Source organism: Dinoponera quadriceps, unplaced genomic scaffold (assembly GCF_001313825.1).
Source record: "Dinoponera quadriceps isolate SergipeBrazil2010 unplaced genomic scaffold, ASM131382v1 scaffold1290, whole genome shotgun sequence".
Classification (NCBI taxonomy): Eukaryota; Metazoa; Arthropoda; class Insecta; order Hymenoptera; family Formicidae; genus Dinoponera; species Dinoponera quadriceps.
Window position 1 is genome coordinate 35,185 of NW_014555424.1, and position 26,357 is coordinate 61,541.

General features: G+C 40.9%; 6 protein-coding genes across 13 annotated transcripts in view; 3 read left to right on the forward strand and 3 right to left on the reverse strand.

Annotated features, from left to right (window-relative positions):
- The first annotated feature begins 3,112 nt into the window (after nucleotides 1-3,112).
- Nucleotides 3,113-10,148, forward strand: LOC106744140 (beta-glucuronidase). Of its 3 annotated transcripts, none has more exons than XM_014618625.1 (11): nucleotides 3,113-3,409; nucleotides 5,448-5,630; nucleotides 5,707-5,805; nucleotides 6,325-6,501; nucleotides 6,703-6,935; nucleotides 7,639-7,918; nucleotides 8,643-8,917; nucleotides 9,004-9,265; nucleotides 9,367-9,555; nucleotides 9,626-9,764; nucleotides 9,875-10,148. In XM_014618625.1, the coding sequence occupies exons 2-11, from the start codon at nucleotides 5,463-5,465 to the stop codon at nucleotides 10,054-10,056; spliced, it is 2,004 nt and encodes a 667-aa protein (XP_014474111.1). In that variant the 5' UTR covers nucleotides 3,113-3,409; nucleotides 5,448-5,462; the 3' UTR covers nucleotides 10,057-10,148. The 3 variants fall into 3 exon arrangements, with proteins under 3 accessions (XP_014474111.1, XP_014474109.1, XP_014474110.1); XM_014618623.1 differs by lacking the exon at nucleotides 3,113-3,409 and adding an exon at nucleotides 4,518-5,241; XM_014618624.1 differs by lacking the exon at nucleotides 3,113-3,409 and adding an exon at nucleotides 4,518-5,139.
- On the reverse strand, nucleotides 7,825-11,216 carry LOC106744141 (zinc finger HIT domain-containing protein 3). Of its 2 annotated transcripts, XM_014618627.1 has the most exons (3): nucleotides 10,843-11,216; nucleotides 10,399-10,748; nucleotides 7,825-7,912 (listed from the first exon to the last, which is right to left on the reverse strand). In XM_014618627.1, exons 1-2 carry the CDS (start codon nucleotides 10,923-10,925, stop codon nucleotides 10,406-10,408), a joined length of 426 nt encoding a protein of 141 aa, XP_014474113.1. In that variant the 5' UTR covers nucleotides 10,926-11,216; the 3' UTR covers nucleotides 7,825-7,912; nucleotides 10,399-10,405. The 2 variants fall into 2 exon arrangements, with proteins under 2 accessions (XP_014474113.1, XP_014474112.1); XM_014618626.1 differs by lacking the exon at nucleotides 7,825-7,912 and having other exon boundaries at nucleotides 10,233-10,748; nucleotides 10,843-11,211.
- A 3,626-nt stretch (nucleotides 11,217-14,842) lies between these two features.
- LOC106744144 (nucleoporin GLE1) lies at nucleotides 14,843-19,096 on the reverse strand. Its single transcript, XM_014618631.1, has 8 exons — nucleotides 18,810-19,096; nucleotides 18,241-18,546; nucleotides 17,589-18,038; nucleotides 17,290-17,380; nucleotides 16,946-17,218; nucleotides 16,550-16,854; nucleotides 16,116-16,494; nucleotides 14,843-16,031 (listed from the first exon to the last, which is right to left on the reverse strand). Exons 1-8 carry the CDS (start codon nucleotides 18,849-18,851, stop codon nucleotides 15,769-15,771), a joined length of 2,109 nt encoding a protein of 702 aa, XP_014474117.1. The 5' UTR covers nucleotides 18,852-19,096; the 3' UTR covers nucleotides 14,843-15,768.
- Nucleotides 19,097-19,219: 123 nt separating this feature from the next.
- Nucleotides 19,220-20,195, forward strand: LOC106744131 (selenoprotein M-like). The gene is made up of 4 exons (XM_014618604.1): nucleotides 19,220-19,349; nucleotides 19,580-19,650; nucleotides 19,899-19,968; nucleotides 20,042-20,195. The coding sequence occupies exons 1-4, from the start codon at nucleotides 19,233-19,235 to the stop codon at nucleotides 20,147-20,149; spliced, it is 366 nt and encodes a 121-aa protein (XP_014474090.1). The 5' UTR covers nucleotides 19,220-19,232; the 3' UTR covers nucleotides 20,150-20,195.
- Nucleotides 20,196-20,997: 802 nt separating this feature from the next.
- On the reverse strand, nucleotides 20,998-24,014 carry LOC106744130 (E3 ubiquitin-protein ligase RNF185-like). 4 transcript variants are annotated; one of them, XM_014618599.1, is made up of 5 exons: nucleotides 23,805-24,014; nucleotides 22,600-22,760; nucleotides 22,384-22,515; nucleotides 22,043-22,212; nucleotides 20,998-21,945 (listed from the first exon to the last, which is right to left on the reverse strand). In XM_014618599.1, the coding sequence occupies exons 2-5, from the start codon at nucleotides 22,746-22,748 to the stop codon at nucleotides 21,848-21,850; spliced, it is 549 nt and encodes a 182-aa protein (XP_014474085.1). In that variant the 5' UTR covers nucleotides 22,749-22,760; nucleotides 23,805-24,014; the 3' UTR covers nucleotides 20,998-21,847. The 4 variants fall into 4 exon arrangements, with proteins under 4 accessions (XP_014474085.1, XP_014474087.1, XP_014474086.1 ...); XM_014618601.1 differs by lacking the exon at nucleotides 23,805-24,014 and adding an exon at nucleotides 23,424-23,768; XM_014618600.1 differs by lacking the exon at nucleotides 23,805-24,014 and adding an exon at nucleotides 23,019-23,417.
- Nucleotides 24,015-24,273: 259 nt separating this feature from the next.
- The window catches only part of LOC106744129 (THO complex subunit 6 homolog), a 4,079-nt gene continuing 1,995 nt past the window's right edge, over nucleotides 24,274-26,357 (forward strand). Inside the window, exons 1-6 of one of the 2 annotated variants that reach the window (XM_014618598.1) lie at nucleotides 24,274-24,421; nucleotides 24,842-25,005; nucleotides 25,107-25,334; nucleotides 25,451-25,618; nucleotides 25,707-25,869; nucleotides 25,939-26,285. In XM_014618598.1, coding sequence (XP_014474084.1) covers nucleotides 24,890-25,005; nucleotides 25,107-25,334; nucleotides 25,451-25,618; nucleotides 25,707-25,869; nucleotides 25,939-26,280 — 1,017 coding nt within the window. In that variant the 5' untranslated portion in view covers nucleotides 24,274-24,421; nucleotides 24,842-24,889 and the 3' untranslated portion in view covers nucleotides 26,281-26,285. Of the gene's footprint in view, nucleotides 24,422-24,637; nucleotides 24,756-24,841; nucleotides 25,006-25,106; nucleotides 25,335-25,450; nucleotides 25,619-25,706; nucleotides 25,870-25,938; nucleotides 26,286-26,357 lie in introns of those variants that run through there. The other variant, XM_014618597.1, reaches the window with a different exon arrangement.

Below are 26,357 nucleotides of genomic sequence, written 5' to 3' on the forward strand. Positions count from 1 at the left end.
AAATTCGTGATTAATTAATTCATTACCGTTCTAGAAACATGTTGGCGTCATATATACAAGAGAATATATTGAATCTATTTTTAAAATCATGATTCGTTCAATAGTTTGCAATCGATGCCATTTAAAACAAACAAACAATTAGGAAAACAAGTTCAATTTCATTATCTGTGACGACGAACCGTAAAATTAAATTCGCGAAAAATCCATCGTTTACAAGTATAACTCAAAATTATTAATTTCCGGTAATTTTGTTAGGGTAATGTTACTTCCAAGTGACACAGGCGAAAAATCTCTGTTCAATAAGTAAATTCAATAAATAAATTACTCGCCATAATTTTCAAATGTAAGATAGAATTAACGTTACTTTTCAGTTCAGTTTTGTTAAGATAGCACTGTTTCACATCGATCAAAGAATCTCCATCTGTTTCGTCTGAAGAAGTAATTCTTCTCCGAAGATAAACTTACTCACCGATTACTGCACCGCCGTTGCGACGCCTTCGATTGTCCCATCAAAGATCTGCGATGCGATTTGGCTGTCCCATCAAGGATCTGCGATGTGACGTCGTCCTAGTCGGGCCACCGCAGCTGGTGAAATCCTTCGACGATTTTGCGGAAAATAACTTTTCACACAACATTCGCGATCACTACTGCCATTTTGCGCGGGAACTGTAATGGCGACTGTTCAAACCAGCGACGCGACATGAAGGGCCTGTCGCATTCCCGGCGACGGATTATAACTGCTTCCTGTCATCAATCAGATACGTGATAATACCCGATTATGCGGAGACACTCGAATGCTCCTCTCGGAATATTCGAAAATAACGGTCGACGATTGCGAGCCTGAAGGAGCTTGTCGTGCTCACCGAAGCAATGCATCAAACGACGCGAATAATATTCGGCACTTTCGATAGCGCACGATGAAAAAATCTCGAAGCACCCAGCACGACGGCCGAACACAGTTTACCCGTTCGCGCGCGCAATGACGACTAGGGGTCGTCGACGTTCGCCTGTGCGCGCGAGGCTAACGTAGAGTCCCTGCGCGTAAGCGTCCTAGAGTCCCTTGAGTGTCGAAGTGCGATACAAAATGGCACAAATTAAAATATACATGAGGGAATGAAAATATTACATAAAGAGGCGTAATCTAATATCTCGCGAATAACATATGAATGTTTCATTCATATATAATCTCGTCTTCACGTTAATCAATCTTATTCTTTTCCTTTATCTCAAAAGTACCGATCATATTCTCGTGTCAAGATTTACCGACGCGACGAATTACATCGAATAGTCGTTTTAGTTCGGCTAAAAGGAGGCAGCTCCTTCCACCGACTTCTGCTTGCAATATATATTCGGAATAATGCGATTAAACCTTAATCGGAGCCTGAACAGAACTCAAATAAAAGTTTAATCGACGACGTTGGTGACGAAAAATGGCATAAATTTGGCCTTCTTGCCTCATAGGTTATTTCAATCGAAGAATCCATCTCACAGGTAATTTGCACTCATTGTTTACTTGTGTCGAACACAGTTGGGAAGTACGTTAATTTACGGTAACAACTTGTAACACCGTATTACGGAAATGATTCGACTACAATGATGGGCCACTCGACGTACACGACGCTGAAATTTCGAAAACTCCGGAGATAGCAAAACGCGATAACAATGTTTAATTGCTACTACGACCGAATAATGGCAAGTAGGATATTTGAAAGTGAACGTTACTACTCATTTAACAGGCCGCAAGATCATCCGAGTGCTTGCACCGTCAACTGCCAGACGCTCGGCAAGAATGGCGCGAACTGAATGCAGTTGCGTCGGTAAAGGAAGTCTCCTGTTTGTCGACGCGATATGAGAACAACCGATTGAAAGTGCGCGATTTTAATTCGACACGCAGGTTAAATTGCATGCGACGATATTCATACAAGTTGTAGAACAAGGAAATGTTGATGGCAAGATTTGGATAAATTAATATAGATAGAATGTTAATAAATGAAATTGTAAACATTCAGGTAGCGATAAAATGGAAAGAAATGTTCGAAACACAGTTAAATCCGTATGAGCAACGATTGCATTTTTGTTTTTTTCTTTATTCAATGCGAACGAATGTCTATGAAAGACGTGTGTAGAGGACTGGCGCGCTCGCTCTGCAGAATGCTATCGACCGTCGAACTCCCCGACGTCTTATCGGATGGTCATTAACCCGAGCACTCGTTCGTTCGTTCCTTCCTTCCTTCCTTCCTTCCTTCCACCTTTCGTACGCAATTCCTTCCCGCAATCATCAAGATCGTCTATCGATAGCCCCTCGAGGCAGATATTCCTTCGACGAGAAACGAAAAGTTGCGCGAAATACCTAGCGAAAAATTAATATTCCGCGAAATTCCAACGTGCAAAATTTGTCATTCGATTCCTGAATTACGAGACAATCAAGGACAATTAAAAAGTGAAATTACGAGTATCAGATGGTAGAAATGTGAGATTTATCAGAGTGCGTCAACTTATAACTATATTTTTTCAAGCAAAGTTCAAAATTCTTGAAGTAGGGTGGCTATTGTGCGCAAACGACCGAAAGATTATCGGTTACGCTGTGAGTTAATTTGAGAAAATGCAAGACACGTACACACGATAGCGATAATCGTACGAGTAATGCATAGCAAACGAGGACAGTTTCACGAGGTGGATATACGCTGAACGGCGCTAAAATTTCGAGCAAGTCTCGGGAGAGAAAGAAAATCGCGATAATTCATCTCTTCTACGAAAACGGGCGGTTTGACCTTCCCGTCTTATTCGGCAGCGGAGCTCCTCGCCGACGACGATGAGGAGAGGAGCGAGATTTTCGACCTCCACTCTGCTCCGCGTTGAACGAAGCGGAGTAGTCACGCTCGGTGAGCCCCGAGGCTCGAGTGTGTGCAGCAGTCAGTCTCCGGGTGAACGCGTCAACACCGCGCGGATTTGAAACGACTACCCGGTGCTATGATCTAGATGGAGAAAATTATCCGCTATAATTTAGATTAGCAGCATCGGGAGTGCAATCGATAAGGATTGAATATACACAGCTTCGCGTATGTAAATCGAGATGTTTGTAAGTGAGATGCAGCCACGACTATGATACAGACGAGGAGGACGAAAAATTACGTCGGTGCGAGCGTGTGGAAGAGAGACTTTCGGCTTTCAGTGCGAAGCTGAGCGAGGCAAAACACGGAGAGGGGAAAAAATAGTATATCCGGGACGGAAGCAAATAGAAGGAGTGAAAGCGCCATCAAACAAATATAAGCAGAGTCTGAACGTCATCCACGAAGAAAGAAAGGGAGAACATTCTCTGCCGAGTTATTCAAGTCAAGATAGCTTCGAGAACGCTGGAATCGGTCCGCTTTTCGGTAACTTCTCCTCGGATACCACAGAACGCTGCAAGGTTCGTTGACGGTGTCTAAATGATCGCGAAACTTCTTTTCAGCGAGTCTCCCGGAAACAAATATACGTTCGTGTGAATTATTTGTCGCGAAAATCTGTCGGCACGGTAACGATAAATTCGCGACGAGGTGTCGGCAATCCACTGAAATTCCGGCGCCCAAACAATACTTCATTTTCCAGATGCGCGACGCAATTTCTCCCACATACCTTAAACGCGGAAATCGACTTTATCGATTAAAACGCGAAATTCTATCGCGGATTCTAAACGCGATCGTTTTAGATATTCAATATTTACAATCGATTTCCGTGAAAAAATTGTCTTCGTTCGTTATCTAAAAATTTCGAAGGGGACATGCGGCCTGTACAGAATATTAGCATCATTCTATCATTACTGCTCCATTTTCATGTCGCGTAATCGCGTCTCTTACACTTCGCCGCGCTCTCGATACGAATATCGGTGTTAATAAAACCAACCAAGCGAAAATGCATGCGATCATCTATTTAAAAGCCCTCCGCTTTCGCAGATCAATTATCTCGCCTCGTGAAATTGGGTCTGGGAATTATCTACGCTTGTTCAAAGCGAGAGAAATCGCGAAGAAACTGTTCGATCGAGGCCGCGTGTAGAAACTGCATCGATAGATAATGAAGAACGGCCTTTTAATTAATCATAAGAAAATCGAACGAATTGCGGGGAAAACGCAATGAACTTTCGATGGCCAACGAAATTGCGGTTTCAGTGCTACCTAGATATTATTACCGGGTGTTAAGGCCTGGACAATGGTGTCTATTCGAGGAATTAGGGACACACAGTATGCCGTGGCGGTACGACACGAGGAAACGATTTGATGCTTTGGGAAGGGAAGTCTGCTCTCGTAGGAGGGCACCGTGCCAGGAAGCCGATATTGCTGCGAACGAGACCCTGCGGAACGTGTGTGTGGGGTGCAACCAGCTCGAAACTGATCGCCCGATGAGCGAACATTTTTTTCTCACTGTGGACGAGGTGAACGGAATCTTTGTCGGAACAGATTTCAACAATTTATGAGACGTCTCATTACGATCGTTCACCTCATCTATCGTCAAAGGATACACGAATCGCCGTCCTCGGAAGGACCGGTCTTCTCTCGTGGTTGTCGGATAAAATTCAGAGAGAAAAAGAAACTTGTCCAACGAGACGTGGTAGTCCGTGGCGATTGTTAAGCAAATCCCTCCTCCTCGGACACTTCTTTATGTCGTTGAAAGTTCAGAGATATATGAAAAAATAGAAGTGATAGTCGAGAAAAGTATAATTATCTTGTTAATCTGACTAAAAAAAAAAAGAATCGATATTCCGAATAATCGTGATAACAATCGAGTAGCTTTATCGCAGAAAATTTCGGAGAGAAGCAACGACGCATCCTAACGAGATTATTTCCATATTACGCAATGAGACTTCCAGTGAAAAACAAACTTGCCAACAAGTGAATCTTATCGCTTGAACCGCGAATGATACAAAAGTTACGTCACAGTCAATTAAATTTATTATCAAATATGCGGATATACTTATTTCTTATCGGAGAAGGTTCGACGTATCAGTCGACCGTAGCGAGTCGCCGCAGATAGTCGGAAAACTAAACACATTGTTGTACTGAGTAACGTCTCGACATTCGATGCGTACATTTCGAAGGGAACGTCTCGAGATAGTGACACAACTATTCGCTGTGAAGACAGACAGCCATCAAACTACTACTTGCAGTAAAGAATGCGGAACAGCAAACGACATTCAAACAAAACGCAACGTTAAAATATAAATTTGCGCTAAACGTGTCTGCGAGAAAGAAGATGTTTTGGATAAAGGTTTTCAAACTTCCAAGTATCGTCGACGCAATATTTCGCATTAGTCAGAACTCGTATTTCAACTGCTGGTTATCACTCGCATACGCGCATTAACGCGGTAGAGCTGCAAAGAGCCGATAAAACTTTCAAGCACTAGCGGATTGAAACTTGCGATTGATCCTAACGATAAGTGATTGCCTTCTCACCGCGGGAATTTATCTGTTTAGGAGGGTCGCAGAGGGATGTGGCACTTGATCTTCTTCTTAATCGGCGCCGCAATGGCCGGCGAATCCGGACCGGAGCCGGAGTTCTCCGAGCCGCCGGTCGAGATCTCGCCGCTGCCTTACGAGGAGACATTTCCGACTCCGCTTCCCGGTCTGCTCTATCCCAGAGAAAGTGAATCCCGAGAGGTAAATCTTACGTGACGCCATCGTGCTTGATTAGATTACGCTGACTGATAATATAGCACGTCGATTTTTTCCACAGGTGAGATCTCTCGACGGATTATGGGACTTTGTCGTATCGCCTGTGGGAGACGCACTGAAGGGCTACAGGGAAGAATGGTTTGACTACGAATTGTCGAAGGTATAAAACAGCGATATCAAAGTAATTGTGTTATTGTACGTCGGAGAAATAAAAGAAAGATAGAGAAGCGCGGCCAGGTAAATGAAAAGTTAATTCTTAGAAGGCAGTAGGAGAGACACTTTACGGTTACATAATACGATGCAGAGAGGGACACCCGGTTATTAATTTCGCGCGAAGACTCCGAGTGAATTATTACTTGCGGCGTTCAGGACCGGCGTTATGCGACGCCTTTTCCCCCCAATGGCAATGTAATATTATATAGGCGCTGTGGCCGAAATCATTTCTTACATCCGAGAGCGGGGAGTACTAACGAGAGAGACTCCGCTTAAATTCATTTCGGCGCTATTTATTACGATATCTCCGTCACGACTGTCGAATTTTGCTGCGTTAAGATATACTCGCTTTTTTCACCGGCCCTGCTCACAAGAGTCGCGTATAATTAATTCAATCATGCGTAATTGCATGTTGCGCGGTTGCCTCGCAAGGACCCGCTCACGCAAGATGTATATATCTTCGCAGGTCGGCGAGATGATCAAGATGCCCGTACCGTCATCCTATAACGACATCACGACATCGCGGGATCTCAGGGACCATGTAGGCGCTGTGTGGTACCAGCGGACGTTTTTCGTGCCTTCTTCTTGGAAGGATCAACGGGTGTTCGTGAGATTCGGCTCAGTTAATTATCTCGCTCAAGTGGTAAGCAACCTGGATCGGTTGATTCATTGGGGGAAATTTGTTACACGGTTTCGTTTACGCGCGTCTTCGATGACCCCGTCAACGAGTCGTATGCTTAAATGTGACCAGTCGCTTCTTCTACCGCGAACGAAGTGGAGAGAAAAAGCAACGGTGGCATTTAATGTTGTAGTACATTGATTACTTACACTTTCGCATCATTAGTGGGTGAACAACAACCTGGTGACTAACCACGAGATGGGCCATTTGCCCTTTGAGGCGGAAATCTCGTCGTATGTGACCTTCGGCGGCAAGAATCGCATTACCGTCGCCGTAGACAACACACTGCTGCAAACCAGTGTTCCTCAGGGCAAGATTCTAGAGATGCCAGTCGAAAACGGCACTGTACACCTGCAGACTTACACCTTTGATTTCTTCAACTACGCCGGTATACACAGGTGAGACGAAGAATCGAACGGTCATTGATTAAATTAGTCGTTTATTTTCAACTCGACGTCACTTGAAATAATTCTGTTAATCAGTAATAGAGTTAATTAGTTAACAGGTAATTATTGATAATTGCTATCAGTCTTTTTTTGACTGGAAACGGCGAAAAATAAATGGAGAGACTAACATGGATCGATAAGATCGTTACGTAAAATCGGATTTTCAATCTTCGAAAGCACAGTGCCAGTTAAAAAATACAAGTTTGATAAGATTAGATCGAATAAAGGGAAAATACACGGCACGTGTAATCGCGTTGTCCCGATTCGCTGCTGCGTCACATACGAGGGACTTTTCGGCTTCTCTGAAGCGACACGAATTTCACTCGCCACAAATAGATCTCTATCGTTGCCTTTGTGCAAAAATTCAAGAGAGCATTTGATGCGTTACGACGATCGCGATCGTGTTCACGAGATTTCCGTTATTTTGCGAAAAAAAGAAGGTTTCGGTTCTATGACGCTGAAAAAATGGAGATGGACGATTCGTTCGCCGAGATTATCTCAACCGCGCGAACGTTACTATTCCGGTAGAATTAAATCCGTAGCGAATCCGGCAATTCGAGCAGCAACCTTCGCTCGACACAGGGAAATGAACGATTCGTTAAAAAATGTATTCGTATACAAAAAATAATAACTACCGCTGTATATCCTGGCGAAGGTCCGTTTTATTGTATACCGCGCCGCGCGTTTACGTCGAGGACATCACGGTGAGGACGGGCCTGATCGGTGACATGGGAATCGTCAAGTACATCGTACAACCGGCTGGATTGCGCGAAGGGGAGACACCAATCTGCAGTATCACGTTGCACGACGCCGAGGACACTTTGGCTATCAAGGAGCCTGTCTACGGCTTGTCCGGCACCTTGAAAGTTCCACTCGCCAGGCTCTGGTGGCCCAGGGGCATGGACCCCAAGCCGGGATACCTTTACACTCTGGAAGTATGAGAAACCAATTCAATTTTGAAATTAATTTTCAACATTTAGAGAGATCACTTTGTGTAGCCGGTATAATTAAATTATATTAAGGGCAACGTACACTCAAGCGGCTTGAAAAAACGTTTTTAATTTTTTTTATCACATTTATAGTAACTAATTTTTTTAATATTAATTTTTGATAAAGTTATTAACATTTTAAGTCAAAAGTTCGATCTTTTCGCCAAAAATTTCTCCTCTTCTCGTTTATAAAAAAAAAAAAAAAACTATAAATAAATATAATCCTACACCAAAGACTAAATAATTTTACTAAGAATATCTATGCAAAACTATAGCTAAATCGGTTCAACAGCTTCCGAGATATTTTGGATAGCAATGACGAACTTCATAGGAGCAGTAACAATAATAGTGTTACATATCAACTTTTTGTAATGGGCTTCATGTAATATGTAAATAAAAGTATGAAGAAACTTCTTCTCAAAAGGATCTTCATAATAATATGATCAGCAAAAAAATTCAAATATTAGGCGTTTTTCGTGTGTATGTTGCTTCATTTGCTTTTCTTATCGATTACAAATTATAATAAAAGAATTCTTTTCATGATGAGATACAGCAATTATAAATTTATACCTAGTGAAACATTTTTACTCAAACATGTGTAAATTTTTACTCGGCAAATAATCGATAGACAAATATTAATTCGCAAAAATAACATTTGATCTTTATTAAGGTGAAACTATCGGTGATAAACGCCACCAAGCCAGATATCTACCGATTACCGATCGGCATCAGGACCCTCGTGTGGACCAACACGAGTCTCCTGCTGAACGATCGACCGGTATACATGCGTGGTTTCGGCAGACATGAAGACTCGGTCATCAGAGGACGCGGCTTCGACCTCGTGACCGCTGTCAAGGATCACGAACTGCTTCAGTGGGTAGGCGCCAACGCTTACAGAACCAGCCACTATCCTTACAGCGACGAGGACCTCGACATGGCCGATAGGTACTGGGAATTTTCTCCGATACTCCAATAAATATATCACAAAGCGTCTTTTCTCTCATTAAGAAAGACACACGCATGTTTTGCAGACTCGGCTTTCTCGTGATCGATGAGTGTCCGTCAGTCGATACGGAAAATTTCACGCCGTCCTTGCTCTCGCGTCACAAGGACTCGATATCAGAGCTCATCCGCAGAGACAAGAATCGGCCGTCAGTGATCATGTGGTCCTTGGCTAACGAGCCGAGGACCCAGCTGCTCCAAGCGAAGGAGTACTTCAAGCAGATCGCTCATCACGCGAAAGCGGTTGACCCCACCAGACCGGTCACTATCGCTCTGGCTCGCGGAGTGCAGGTAACCGTTGCAACTGACATATAAATAAAAATTTGAAATTGTACGAACGAGTTAAAAGATAGCGCATTTCTACAAACGATTGCTGACTTTGTAATTCACAGGAGGACAAAGCTGGTCAATTTCTCGACGTGATCAGCTTCAATCGCTACAACGCTTGGTACAGCAACGCCGGCAGGCTAGACATGATCACTGACAGGGTTCAAGGAGAAGCCGAGGCCTGGCACAAAAAGTACAATAAGCCGGTGCTTATGTCCGAGTACGGAGCTGACACCATGCCCGGCTTACATGAAGTATTTAGCAAAACATATTTCTCTTAGTATCATCGTCGCAGTTATTTCATAAAACGTTCGTACCTCGCAGCTACCGGAGTACGTATGGAGTGAGGAGTACCAAAAAGAATTATTCTCTAGACATTTCGAGGCCTTCGATCGATTGCGACACGAGGGCTTCTTCATTGGCGAATTTATCTGGAATTTCGCCGATTTTCGTACCGCACAAAGTGAGTACGATGAATAAATAAAGCGGAGTAATGTGCTAATTCTTGATTTATAAAAAACTAACCGAAAGAAAATTATGGTTCTCATCGATAATGTTTTCTGCGCGTTACAGCGTACACCAGAGTGGGCGGAAATAAAAAGGGGATCTTCACGAGGGACAGGCAACCGAAAATGGCAGCACATCACGTTAGGAGGAGATATCATGCTCTGCAGGCTGAATTGGACTGTGCGCAGATACCGAAGGGCGTCGAGAGTTATGTCTCGTCCTACTATTCTCAACATTCGGAACTCTAATTAAAAATTCAAGAAAAGAAAAGAGAAAAGATTATTTCTTCACGAAATAAAGCCGCGTTTTGTTCCTTATTATATATCATTAAACGTAAAGGTTGCACCAATAACTTAAAGTAATATCCACCTAATGCGTAATACATCTTAAGGTCGTCTCTTCATAAAGAGAGAAATACACTCCATTCATGTTTAAGATCCGTTTATATCTGTTTATGTAAAAAAAATATATCTATAAAGATACGGTTTTCTGATAATTAGCCTTTGTCGCACACAGACAATGGAAAACTCTACAGATATTGTTTTACAATATATTACAGTTTTGCATAGGAAATATGAAAATATACACACACATCACTCAGCATGGTCTATCCTCTTCTGGCAACTCCGCAATCTTCAGACAAGCATCAGCCATCTCGACAAATATAGGTTCTCTCATGGCGTTCGCAATTGCTTTGGTAGGATCACGACTGTGGACAACTTCCTTTAGCATTTCGCGCACATGAGGATTTGCGAGGCATTGCTTCAGCTCATTGCTGTCACGTAATTTCTCCAGCTTTTCCACAGGTACAGTGTCTTCCGTTGGAAACAAATATCTCTGCTTAATATTGTTGGATTCCTGAGGTTCTTCAAGATTTGCAGATACCTTCGGAGGCTCGCAAACTTGAGCCTTGTGCTCTTTGCAGCATGCCACAGAGCAGCTGGAAATCAAATATTTATCCGTGGAGTTTTCTAACCATGTTTAAACAACCTAACCCCACCTCAGAGAAAGAAAATTAAAGTGGTTTTACTTACTAAGGTTTCCTGCACGTAGGACATTTGTAAGGAACGTCCTTCTTCTTGCAGACGCAACAAATTTTAATTCGTTCTTTAAGCATTATGGTGCTATATTATCAATTTGCCGCAGCATGCACCCGTTTATATCACGTGATACATGATCATATGGTATACAACCTCGACACTGGCGCCACCTGTATCGCGACAAAGGGAATAAATTTAAATTTCTCAATCTTGGAGCGATCTGGACACGTAAGAAAGTTATTATTTATTTTCGTTAGGTTTCATTACTTGTGGCACCTGTCGGGGAATAAAATTCGAAATTTTTCATGGAATGCTTGTCGATCTCTATATTTATAAAGAGAGAAAGACAATACGCGTAATTAGTACGCAAAATTAGAATTCTCTCGTTATATTCTTCAGTTCTAATCAAATTCTGTTTTAGTAATATTAGAATTAATTTTGCAGGTATCTAGTGAATTACTAAATCGAATAAATATATATTAGATTATTTGTTACAAACAGACGCGATACATTGATAATAATTGGAAAAGGTTTTACGACGAAGATTCACTAACGAAATATCGCCAAGTTCTACAGAAAGATTTCATCAAAGATTGAAATGTAATGTCAGTATTAGGAAAGTAGCGTTTGGAATTCGCGTTCTCGCAAACATCGACGATGCCAAAGAGAGAAATTGCGGAGCAAGACGACGGAGCGGATTTCGAGGAGGAGGCGGAGGAACTGGCCTGGATCTCTAAATGCGATCTCACGGATAGCACCGATGGAAATTCGCATTCTTGCGGTAGGTGAGTACGTCACGCATGCCGGACATAGTGCGTCAACCGCGCTGAATGCACAGTTCCAACGTGATTTTATTTCACGCGAATGAAATTCTATTAATTTGACAATTTGATTCTCACGGAACGCAACGCAAATTGAATTACGCTCGAACTGTTAATAAATGTTTACACACACTTGAGTATGAATCTTCCACTGCTCTGAAATATACGCAACATTCCTGAGCATTACTCCTGAGCGGAATATCCACGGAAATTGATGTTTATAATTAACCGGGGCTTAGCTTATTAGAGCCGATTGTTTCTAATATTGAGAGGAACGTCTGAAATCATATTGTGGACATGAAGGAATCCTACGATATCCAAGGTACTTCTCACTGGACTGATCCGATCACTCTTATAATATATAAAGTAAAATTTGTTTCATGTAAAATTGTATTCGGTTGAAATGCGCCTATTGAAAAATTCGAATCAATGACCGGCATCGACGAAAGCTCTCGTGAAACTTTCTTCCCGACCATGAGCGGAGCTCGCTCGCCAAGGTCATTGATTCCACCGGCAGTTCCGGCTTGGTTTCTGGGCCAGGTTAACCGACGGAATACCTTCGCTCGCCGTGACGCCGGCACGCATTTAAATCCGTTCGGGCCCTGCCTGTAGGCAGGTAATTAAATTACAAAGCAGATGAGTGCTCGGCTGTTTTGTAGAAGAAGCCCAAGATAATCATGTCGCAGATGACTCATGCAATGTTCATTCTTTCCAACGATGCGAGACTGGCTGTTACTATCGAGGCCCCGTTGCATTGGTTCCTTTTTCGGCAGAGAGAGAAGCTCGGTGGTAGAACTCCTCGGGGTGAAGATCTCATCTCGCGATGACAGCATCCGGTGGATGACATCATACGGCGGTAGCGGTGGTCGCACACGATGACGTCGGCAATGATCGCGAATCGGCAGGAGGAGGAAGGAGCGAAACCCCGGCAGGAATCGCGACGCGGCGTTTCGTGGGGCCAGTTTCTTTCAGTTCGCCGTGTCGTCAGCTTCTCTTCGGGTGGTTCAAACGGGAACCGGTCGTCGAACGTATGACAGTGACCCACTTAGCGGTATTCGGCATTGCAACGGTAATCGGCCGGACGATCGCATTTAACGTCGGTAGTGACGATACCGCAATTAACGGTGAATCCGTCTCCTGTCTGTTCCTTCACTTTAGTCGAAGAAATAAGCGACTTTTTGCGAGATAAATCGTTTTGATCGACAGGTGATCGCTTTCTCAGTCAGCCGGCTGTTCGAATTATCACATGACGTTATCACCGGCTGAGAATTAGACGGTCGTGTCAAATGCGTCACCGCATGATTCAAGGATAATTAATTCAGCACTAACGATACATTCAATACGTCGCGTTTAAATCCCCCGATGAGAGAGAGAGGGAGTTTGTTCGCAAGACAAACGCGTGGGTCTTCACTGTGACGTTTGTAAAAACGCATCAATTAGTGACCCCTCTGGACCCGGAAATCAATCGCGGATCGATGCGAGGTCTGTTCTTTCGGAAGAGAAACAGATATATAACTGTGACTTTGTGTGAGGAAGATGGTCCGTTTGGTCGCACTAGTTTAAGAAATTAGCGGATAAGAATCCCGTACGTACAACGCGTATGTCAATTTTTTCAATTACCGCGGCAAACTCAGCTATAAAGAACAGACTATCCAGTTCTTCACTTTTGAATCCGTGTTTACTCAACCGGATGCGAGTTCGGCACAGACTCTGATAATAATCTCGGCGCGAAGACACCATGACCGATAACAAGAGAGATTTGCTTAGCACGTACGCGCGGAGGAAAGAAATTCAGGAAAGCGGTAATTTAGTCCGACTATGCCGCGTGCCAGATTTGGCGAGAAACACTTGTTCCAATATGCCTGTCGCTTCGTTTTTCCCTTCGTCGAAAATCCATCGCGTTGATCGTCTCGAACCTGCCGGTCGAATGCTTCCACATCGAATGCTTTCCGAACGATTGAAATGAGATTACGAAATCGCGTCGTTACATCCTGCCGTAACTAACGAAGGATCAGGACAAAGTCCGTTTGTCTCTCTCTCTCTCTCTCGCTCGCTCGCTCGCTGTCCGGAGAATGACTCGTGGACTCGAGTTCATCGACGGAAATACATCGCGCGAGTCAGAACGCCTTTCCGACGTTCGCCTAAGTAACACACTTGGACTGCGTAGCTATATACCTTTGACAATAAAGCCCGGTAAGAGGCTATATAGTTAAACGATCCTTCTCTCCGGCAGAGAAACGCATAACCGACGATCGATTGTGACACGATATGTCTCCATTCAACTCGACCGGCCCGCTGTTAACATTATTTCTCTCGGTATTAACGTTTGCGTGACTATAATTCTGCAGGGATCTCTCCCGAGGAGGAAAAAAGAAGTCACGGTTTTTTGGAACATCAGCGTCGCGACGACGACCGCCTTGAACCGTGACACTGCGATAAAAACGTCGGCCGTTAATTGGCCCGGGTACACGCGGAGCTGTGTACGAATTTACGTAACACGTGAATTCGTGAGGGACTCGCGCGATAACACGAGTCAAATATACAAGCGATATCGCGCCGGCCGGCTGACGATTCATTCTCGTAATTGATCGCTCGGAAAAACCGCATCTCGGGGAAAGCGACGATTGTTTTCAATAAGTGAGTGCATTTATCGCGGGGATCATCGCTCGGGATCGCTTTGGAAGTCACGATGCTTTCGAGGAGCTTCGCGGATTCTGTGAAGATGGATTTTGAGACCGTTACGTCGGTGGAAATTCTGCTTCTCTTGTTTATTCTTTTTTTTCTCACTTTTCATCTTTACACAGTGTGCTCTCTCTCTCTCTCTCTTCGTTATTTAACTTATAATTAAGCTGTACAGTTATCAACGATTTTTCTTTTTTTCAAGTTTCTGTCACACTCGAGAAAACAAAATATCAATCTCGCAATTTCATATTTTATACATACGATATTAACTTTCTATTACTTATTCATTTCCGTTTTCCGATAATACGAGAACTACATAATGAGGAAGCTGGTGCAAAATGGTGACCCGTATTTTTACCACAATCTCGACAAATCTCGAAGCTCTTCGTATGCTCGCCGATAAGCATCTTTATTGCGCATTGGCGGAGGAGCGAGGAGTCATTTCCCTGAAGTAGCATTTCGAAAATTTACCTCTCGTTTTTTTTTTCATATTCTTTCTCTCTCTCTCTCTCTCTCTCTCTCTCTCTCTCAAGATCGATGCCCGTTCGCTTAAATTCATATCGCATTCGGCGCTCCTTACTTAAATTACTAAACTAAAAATCCGACACCGTTCTTAAGTTTGCCGATGTTCGAAGACGAAACTTCGACTATACGGCTTGTATAAACTGAAAAAAAGCCGACAAAGTTCTCAGAAGAAATCGGATGACTCGTCATGGATTCGATGATGATCCTTAGAGCGAGCGATGCGTCCGGTCGAAGTCTTCATCGGCCGTAATTGGGACCAATGGTCGGTGGGACTTTCGTCCGTTTGCAGAACTCGCCAACCAACGACCAGCATTCCAATTCGACATGATCAACGTCTCCAATCTTTTAAACAAAAGACTGTCTTTTACGGAAAAATGTGACATAGAATAAATCTTGGATTATTATAAAGTATCGATATTTTTTCCTATAAATAATGATTTGTAAATTCATCGTCGACTTATACACACACATATATATATATATACAATCTAATTTGAAAAGCGTTTTTCGCTCTTTCCATCTATCTATCTATCCCTCGTTCCCCGATTTCATATCCTCTGATGAGCATGCCCGCTCTGTTTCTTCACGCCTCGCAATACGTAAAATATATATTATCAAAATCGCTTTGTAAATTGTACAATTTGCCGAAAAAGACAGCGTTAAATAACAATGATACTCCACTAAGGTAAATTTCAAAATATCAATTCTCTCTCCTTCATTCTTCTCAATTCTGTCATGTTGCTAGAGCATAATTGATAATCGACATCTTCAAGCATTGCTAGAATAACATTCAAAGTAATTCGAAACGTTCCTATATGGCTTACTAGAGACGTTGAAATGTATAACTTGTGTTTAAGTCGTCATATACTAGGTAATATTTCGCAAGACGAGATCACCAGAAGCTAGGTGGAAGCATTCCGTCGGCGTGACGAATAGTGCCCTTCGTCAAAGCATCGGTTAGGAACTCCTCTAACCGCATCAGAGGTCCACCACCGGTGCCCATTATGTTCTGCATACGGGGATAATATTGTCCCGCTAATAGTACCAATAACTTGCGAAACTGACTTGGATAAGCACTCCACAGCACGTTCCCGGCTACCTCAAGCATGTCCAGTATCAAAGTAGCGCACAGATCGCACGTGTCGGCCCTTGGTTCTGCAAATTCCAGAAATAAATGTAACAAATGAAAATTGTACTTAGAAAGAGAAGTGAGACATATATTGATTATTATCTTCTTACCGATATTCAAGACAGCTGCTAACCATCGCCAGGCGTACTGGAGACCATGAGGATGAGTCTTGGTGACGCCTTTTCTCTGCCCAGTGACGGTAATCGACACGTAAAGTCTCATCAAGCCCGACATTCGCTTCAAGTACTTATCCTGCTTCTCGAAGGTACCGTCCTCGATATATTTGCAGCCAAGGGACTTGTAATAGTCCTCATTTGACTGGCCCTCTTGCCGCAACGGGAAGATTGGTACAACGAAAGGGCACGCTTCATGTAGATGCGCCAGGACCAGCTCACCGAAATCGTTATGCTCGTTCCAGAGAGCGACTATTATAGCCGCGATAGGAAAGGCCATTTCCGGTTTGCTAGATACCAGCGTTTCGCCTTGGTTCTGAAAATGTTACATATACAGGAGAAGTTTCCGAAATCGACGAAAAATAACGTACCACTATCTTTGTCGCTAGATAATCCTTGCAGAAAGCCATTCCTTGCGGATGCTGTGTCACATTGGGGGCCGATTTCCCAATTAAAAGACTCTGCAGCCTCTCGTATTTATCTCTCAAATGCTGCTCACTAGTGCCGGCAATCGCATTCACCGGAATATTAATCGCTTTCTGGCACTCGAAGCGGAATTTTTTTGTATCGGGCGATTGTAGGAAATCTACATAACTCTGTTTATAAGCGGCTAGAAATTGCCGGCTTCTGTCATAAATACTCAATGACTCGTAGTCGACATATTCATAAGGACTGTCTATAAGTGAACAACATAAAAATACACTAATTGATTCGTCCGCTTAGAATTAATCAAGTGTTACAACAGTCACATTGCAACCGGTTGATACCTTCTGCGGAATCCTTAGACGCTTCTTCCGGCTTAGGATCGGACGGTTCAATCGGCGCGTTAGTAACGCTTGGTGAGGCAGCTACAGTTAATTCCTGACTCGTTGTCGCATTGACGCTCTCTTTTTCCACAGTATCGCAGCTTTCAGCAGGCTGCTGAAGAGATGCCACTCTGTCGACCGTTGTACTTTCAGTCTGCGCGACCGGAGCTTGAATCTCGTTATCAATTTGCGATTTTCGAGCCAACTCCGCTTCGTATTGAGCGTCTGCTCTTTCTACGATATACAAAATATATACAACGACACTTCGCAAGATAGTACTCGACGTTTATAAAAAGTCTACAAACCCATCTCCATTCGAAATAAACTTAGCATGTCTTCAATGTGACGAACCAAAACTTCAATAGAATTCACATCTGTAGCTATGACGTCTCCGTTCTACGAAAAAAAAAAAAGAAACAGAAATGTAATTATACAAGAAGTATAGAAAAAAATATAAGCAACAATTCGCAGAGTCTTGTACCGAATTTTCAAAAGCAAGATCCCAAAAGACTGGTTGAAAAATTTACGACCATTTCTTAATAAATCACAATCCGATAGCATATTTTGTCAACAAATATTTAATAATGCTTTCTTTGATAATTACTCTGATTTTTTCGTCTATAGCCTCAATTTGTTGGCAGAATTCTTTGATCCTTGCTCCGTTTGATGCGAGGAATACATTTAAAGCATGCTTATCCTTGCAAGTCTTAGATAACGATACAATATCACAATATTTAGCTGTGAAGTGACCACGCTGAATCACTATAGCTTTCATCAATTCTTCTTTCTCTTTCATCCGTTTTCTGTATTCCTCCATTTCACGCTCCAACCTCTCTTTTTGCTCCTGAACGCGCTGTGCATGTAACTGCTGTTCGTGTCGCCTTTTCATCTCTTCCTCCTTGGCAATACGCTCTTCTTCAGCCAGGATATGCGCCGAGTTCTCCGCGTTTCTGCGTTCGCGTTCGTGTGCCATCAACATACGCAACTTCTCCATTTCTTCTTTGATGGCAAGACTGTTTTCATTCATACGTTGGATGCGGTGCTCCATCTTCTTCTGCAATGTAGTGTAAAAACCAATATACGAATATATTTTATCATTATACGTTATAATAAAAATACTTTTAATAATTTTAATTGTGACATTAAAAAATTACAACAGTATGTGATAGCGATATATGCTTATTAACAAAGAAATATTCATGTGATAATGTTGAGTTTTATTTATACATCCAGTTATTGCATAGTACTTAACTTACTCTAACTTCTTCTTTTCTTTGCAGCTCACTTTCTTGAATGATCTTCTTGACTGAGAAGGATATACCATTTGAAGTTGATATTGTATGATATTTAGGACTCGCATTGTTCTTCTGCAGATTCTTGATATTACAGGAATTCTGCTCATCCTGACTATTTTCCAGCTTATCATTAGTATCACTTTTATTCACCATAGACTGAGGTCCGAGTGTTACATTTTTTATCTCTGCCATCGGAATACACGCTGCTTTCTTCAGAGCAGATATCTTAAAGCATGCAAAGTCTGACGTGATGTCCTCCATATTTTCCTGCAAGATATTGCAAGTCCATCAGAAAATCACTTTACAAATATAAAGAAACGTAACAAATATATAAGTAGAAATCTTGTGTATTTATTAATTACAACGAAAATTTCACTTAAAACTGACTAAGAGTTATAAATGATACGGTTGGAGGAAGAGAAATTTGAAAACTTGTTGGGAACTTCTCAAGGGGTTTGTTATCACTTAATTTCTCTTATATCTATTATTATATATCATTGTGCATAATTTTTCGCGCCTGCTCAACTTACCTTCCCGTCTCTTGTATTCCTTCTTTCGTAATGGAACGACATGATTTGAAATATTTACGAAAACACGTGTAGAATGTTCGTTAACCTAACCTAATCAGCAGAATCAGTGTGGGCACTTTCGATCAGCCTCATGCAACAAATTATCAGTCGAGATTATTGTCATTTCTTACGCTTGCTTAATCTATCGTTTCACTGTAATGTTTTATTCACTCTCATCACTTGTTAATCCGTATTCTTCATTGATACATCATTTACATGCTTCCACACCAAAGTGAAGTTGATCGTTATTTCAGCGACGAGCGAATACACCGTCGATAGTATCGGTGTTATTGTTATCTTCAGATTCACCGAAGGATCTTTATCATGAGATAACGCCTTGATAGTACTAGAAGCCACCGCTTTCATTTTCCGCCTTGAAATCGAATGACAAATATGGCGCCCACCGCGGCTGTCTGCTATTCCTTCGTGCTTGTACTCGCCCTATCTTTCATTTCCCTCGCGAATTCCGCGAGCGGATATTATGCATCCGCGAAAGTCGAGGTAACGCTTTCACGCATTTACGCTAATTTATTCTTATATACACAAACTCGTCAAGTATGTCGCGCCCGTGCTGCCAAGTTTTCGGCATTGTCATGTCGCATTCCATTTGTTATCAGTTTCGCCAGATACTTGTCATTCAAATGATGTTTCATATATCGAAAGATCGTGCATATGTTGAACAAGCTGGCTTTAGCAATATCGTTTTATTATTTTCTCTGCATATTTTTCAGAGTTGTAGCGGCTGTTCACTCAACCGGCTGCCCGATGTCAAACACTTCATCTTCGAAGATCTGCCGCAATAGTATCCTTCACGATGTCATTTTTGTTGCCTTATATTATTCTTCTGATTGGCAACTCTATTACTTTATTGTTTTATATTTTGAAGCACAACACATGAGCTAATTGACCTTATTTTAAATACCTTCTATATATACAGACGCAAAAAAAAAGAATGGATGAGCATAAAAGTAGGCATCCAAAGTGAGCTTTTATATCATTCATTTTTCTATGCTCTCAAAATTTTATTCTTTCCTTAATAAATATGTATAGCAATAATGTGGAATTCAAGCACATCCAGGGTGCAGTTCCAGAACTCGTATTTTTCAACGAGCATGAAGAAGTAGAATAATACATATATTAATATATTGATACGTATTAACAAATAATAGAATAACTTATTGAAAATATTACAGGAAGTGGAGAGGTTGGTGCTATCCAGTTTGACTCGAGAAGAGTGCAATGATTTGCTAGTCTCCAAAGGTTTCACCAAAAAGATCAAAGATAACAAAGACGAAATGTAAGATCTCTAAATACAGAGCATAGTTTGTCGAAACTGGTCAAAAATAACTTAAGGAAGAGAGAAGTTATTTTTAAGAAACCATTTACACTAAAGTCGAAAAATGTAGGAGTATAAAGTAGTGAGCAAGTACCTTAAAAATAATTTCAAATTTATCTTGAAATAAAAGTTCATAATATGCAGTATAGTATATATATAAATAATTTTAACTTTATAAACATATACAAAATGCACAATGTATGTATGACTTAACATATATTGTTAAATCATATAAAAGTTTTTATTCAAGTTTCATTATTTTTCGACAGTAGTGTATAAGTACGAAAATTGTTATATCTTGCAACTTGTTTCCGCTGCTTTATGTATATTTGATAATAATTTCTAGAATATTCATATATTCACAACAAGCTGTTAATATCTTAATATAAAAGCACACTCTAATAGTATCTCAAGTGTAACTGGTGTATCGCACAAAATAGTGAACAATTTGACGATCTTTTGACTAACTGTCGTCTTTTGTCGTCACCTTGTTGCGTTAATAAGGACAGGAGGGAATATGTATTATGTATCTCCCTGCAGAGCTACAATCTGTGATAAAAGCAATTGATCCACGATAGGATGGAATTGTATATTATGCACGTGAGGTCCTTTACGCTTAAATACGATTCATTTCGAATAATTTTCTAACTTTGTAATCGCTTTATTATATTAAACTAGATATGTACCTTTTTTTTTACCCACCATCGCGTTAATTCCGCTTTTTCGCAATTTTTTTACCAATCATCTTGTTAGATTCTAAAAATATATAATCAAACAATGTAGCAGCATGTACGAATAAATGATAGTCGCTGATAAATTATTCTCATTTTATTTCTCGATCAAAAATATGAAAAAGGATGCACAGCACACTTTTGTCACTTAAAGGGTTTCTTGTAAAATATATTAAGTAAAACAATTCGCAATTCATATCATAATTTACAAAAGCCATACTTCGCGGAATTACAAGTCTTTACAGCAGATGAAATCAAATCGAAAAACGTATGAAAACAACAAAAAACTGAATAAAATGATGTTACTCTGGTGATAATTCCCGCCAGAATTCACGTTTATATCGCACATTATATATTACATTTTATACTTTATAAGCTTAAACTCTCTAGAACAATATACATTGTTCGAATATTTGCACACAGTTTTTCGCAGAAAATGTGTGTACGCAGTTTCTTAAATATATATTTCTTAATAATATCCGTTCTCTGAATCTTCACTTTCAAGCTATACAGTATACTCTTGAAATATACTGAATGGCAACTTACGCGCTTTCTTCTACAGATAATATATATTTATATACATATTACATAAAATGGATACATCGAAATATCAGAGTTGTTCAAAATTGGAAAAAGAATCGACCTATTCGAAGTACGTAAAACTATCAACAAAATATTAAACAGTTTGTAGAGAATGTATTTACTTCTCCGACATAAAAGTAGGAAGAAACGAATTATAAATCGTAATTTTTTAATCACCCCTGAAAGACACACATAAATAGACCTACATTTTTTTTTCTTTTTGAAGAGAATTTGACTTACAATCTGATAGAGACCAAGAGATGCATCGGTGATCAAACATTATGAATCAAACACGGTTACGTAAAAATCGTACAAATTGCACGGGGCAGACAGACGTGATTTAGTAGACGTTACGCCATCAGCAGCCAGCAAATAAATATCAACGCCAACCACAGAAATACCTTGGATAAGAATTGTTCCTCTTCATATTGCGGTGTGCCCCTGGGAGCTAGAAGATAATTTGATTCTTGTAAATCGCGGATCTAAAACTGCCTTCGATCATAATTGAAAAATCGAATGACTTACGTTAGGAGGAAGAACGTTACCTGGGCTTGGTCGTGTCTCTCCGAAGTTAAAAGTTGAAGTGAAGAAAGCAAAAGGAAAAGTACCAATGCCGAACGACATATAGGATCCATCGCCGAAACCGAACCCAGAGAAGCCAACGTTGGTTTCAGGCTCTGACCTTTGACCGGCCGGACGTGGCGGTACGTTATTCCTGAAGAGCAATGGGTTTCATTGAGTCAGTCTGAATTGTACATAAGACAACCCCCATATTTTATTGAACGTGTATAAAACAAACGAATAATCACAAATTAGAATTGCAAATTAAATTTATTGAATCATCCTGCCGATAACTTTGAATTTTGGCAGAAAAAAGACAAGTTACCTCGGATCCTCATGCTTTGTAGCACCACGACCATACAATGGAATGACTTTATCTTTGCTTATAGCAGCTTTGCACACTGGACAGACTTGTCTGGTAGGTCTGGTCTCTAGCCACTGATGCAGACATGGCCAACTGCAGTTTTATCACTCATATTACTGAGATTGTCACGGGTGTTCTTAAATCTGTTCCACTTATTAAATTGAACGGGATGTTTACCAAAACAGGTGGCCACACATACTGACCACCGCATCCTTGGCTGTGTCCAAACAGATGTTACATTCAAACATCCTGTCATCCTTCTCTTTCTCCTTCTCTTCCGCAGACCCGGACGGCTTTGAAGGACCTGCTTCTTCCCTTGTTCTCATCTTCTGAGTTTCCTATACAAGTAATGTGCAATCAATATGTGAAATCATTGAACTTGAATTATAATTAAGAAGAATTATAAAACGCATACACACAAATCTACCAAACCATTATAATATTCTATTCTCACATATATTGTCACATTCCCTGTCCCTTTTTCTTCTAAAAATCGCAACACATGGCATTCATTTTTCGATTACAACTCTTTATTTTAATTACGACTCTCCTTAAGTTAATTTAATCGATAAATTAACAGATGTATTCTTTATTACTCCCTTGTCCTTCGTCCTCGTTCCAGGAAAGCTCGCCCAAGGACGAAAATAAGCGCCCCCTCCTTCTCTTCTCCCACCTGTCTTATAACCTTACACGTCATTCCGTTTGTAATGCTCGTTAAACATGTCGTTACACTTGAACGTTATTACGTCGTTTTACGTTTTCAATTCAACAGAATTTCTTTAGCGTCTTAATTGATTTCTTTCCAATAAGAAAGATAATTCTTAAAAAAGAAGTATTCATCCGAAACGACGAACCACCTCCTTTTTATTCCCCTCTCTGTCAACCTGTACGTCACTTTATTGCAAATATACACACAGGTACACAAAATAACACATACGTTGTATCCATTCTCATTCGCATACATACGCAGAGATCCAACCATTAATTTGTGTCGCACCAACCTAGTTTCTGATCCCTCCTTTTCTTTGTACGTCTCCTCCTATTATTTACTTGGCCACTTTCATAAGGTGCTAAATATTATATCGCAATAACAACTCCCTCTTTCCGGATATATAATCTCATACGTCATTCTGCTTATCATACACGCCATCCTACACATGCACACACATGCGTATATATAAACTTTATATCCATTCGCACTATTACACATCATCCAATCCGCAAGTTTCTTGCAAACATAACCTCTCTATCATTTTAGCTTCCCTCCTATATGTTTTAATAATTTTATATATTATCGTTATTCCACTCACTCACTCACTCACTCACTCACTCTCGCGCGCACATTCTACAGCCGTCGGCTGACGAAAAGTCACATCACTTACTTTTGGTACGCTGGCCGGCCACAGAAAGGAAATGGGGGCGAGCTCGTTCTTCTTGCGATAAAGTTGCTGTAATTCTTTGCGGAGTGAACAAAGTCGCACGAAAAAAAAAGAAATACCACAAAACCTACACTATCGCTTATCGAGCGATCGAACGGTAGCACAGAACAGCGAGCGCGCTACGCGTTTATACGTTCGCGAAGCGCATGATTCTCAGCAAACAGGATGTCCCGATTGATCTACCGGACACGTAAGTGATCCGGTCTGCTACGTCGATGTCCTTCTCTATTCTTTCGCGAGAAAGAGCCACATTCAGAACCGTACCACAATTTATGAACGATACGGCGGTTCTTGCACACAGGAAGACGCAGACGAGACGAGATCGAAGGAGCGACGACGATAACAAACAAAACGTTTGATTAACGTAGTAACAATAGAGGCAGGGACGCGTTCCGTCCGACGTGTTGCGCTTATTCGGAAATTATGCGGAATTCAGAAAAAAAAAAGATTAAAATTACACATTCGTGTTTTTCAATTGAATTATCTTAATCTTGTGCCGCCTAGATTATCAACAAAATAATTTAACCTCGTATCAGGGAGAGATCTTGTAATATAAAAAGGTAGAAATTGCCCCGTTATTCAATATTATCTAATTAAAAAATATATACGAGTACTACACTTGGAATGTAATAAATAACTTTGACTAACGGACTGCCTGATGTCACCTTACGGTTTCGTGGGAAAATTTGTTGAGGATTTGGTTTAAGTCTTGGCTAAACATGGTTCAAATCTAGGATAAAAACATTACGTTCCAAAGTATCCGTTACCAGGCGCCACAGTCCTTAACGGAGAATTGTGATCGTAGTGCAGTTCTACGATAAGTTATTCCAGCTTTCGCATTCAAATAACTATATCGTGTTTGCACAGTTTATACTTTTAAGATAATTGCTCTAGGTGCCTTTTCTTTTTTATTATAAATTATTGCTCATTTCTCACAAATCATAAAATATCTTCTGATACGATTTAATCTATATTAATAGGTTACACTTCCCCTAACCTCACATTGTACGTAAACAAATTGACGAGAAATGGCAAGCACTATGGAACAAAAGTTATATTATAACACTGTACTATCGCAGACTTTTTCTCCCGATGGAAATTACCTATTGGCTGGCAATATTTATGGGGATGTGTCAGTGTTTGAGTAAGTATTTTATGCATTGTTCTTCTCTAAAATGTTCTTTAAAAGATAAAAGGTAAAATAAATATTCTACATTATTTAATGAAGTAAATATTTTTAAACAGCCTATCAAGAACCTTAGGGCCCAACAAAGTAGAAGAAAATGATTTTCAAGGACCCAATTATTGCTTTACTGCACATTCTCACCAACAGATTGCTTGTATGTTGCCTACAGAAGATTTCCTCGTGATAGGAACACGTGGTGAGATATCAGGATGGGACTGGAAAATGGTGACTTCCAGCAAAGCTCCCAACAGTAAAATGTCGTGGAGCATACAAATTCCAACTAACAAGTAAGCAAAAATAAAAATATCTATACAAAGTACCGTGTTTGCTAGTGGTGTTATATTTTCAATTGTGCATAATTATAACTGTGTGTTGAGACAAAAGTAATAAATCATCTTCACAGAGACAGTTATGAGAAGCCAGATGTAAATTACATGGTGTATTCAAAGTCAAATAAATTATTATACACCGGCTGTGGAGATAATAATATATACATCATAAACTTGGAGGATGGAAAAATTTCAAGGGACATGCAAGGCCATAGCGATTATATTCACTGCCTTGCCATAATGTAAGTGTCATTTAACCACATTGAGTAAGTCACGGTTAAATTACATTTGTCTTATAAACAATAATTAGAAAGGTACTGTAAATTTCAGGGGTAATCAGCTCACGTCCTGTAGCGAAGACGGATCTGTAAGATTATGGGATTTACGCAAGAGAGAGAATACTAACATATTAACGCCGCATTTAGTAGATAAAGTTGCTCGGCCGCGATTGGGAAAGTGGATAGGCGCCGTAGATTTTACCGAGGATTGGCTGGTACGTATAATAATGGTTGTAATTTTCCTCTTACAATTTACAGTGATTACTAAATTGTTGATGTCTCAGCTATGCGGAGGTGGACCCAGCCTGTCACTGTGGCATATGCGCACTATGGAAGCGGCGACGATCTTCGATCTGGCCGATCAAGGTATTCACGTGGCGGAGATTTACGAGGAACGCGTGATTGCGGCCGGTGCGGCCCCCTACATCTATCATCTAACGTATCAGGGCGAGACCCTGGCGAAGGTGCCCACATCCAGCAATACTGTCTACAGCGTGGTCTACCAGGAGTTGCCGCAGAAGGTGCTGAGCGCAGCCGGCTCCTCCAATTACCTCGATCTCTGTACGAACTTCAATTATCGCGAGATGATACTCAAGTTTGTGGACTTGAAGATGTCGACGGTGTGATGAATGTGAGACAATCCTCTTTTCTTTTTAATAAATAAATATATATATATATGTATATATATATATATATATATATA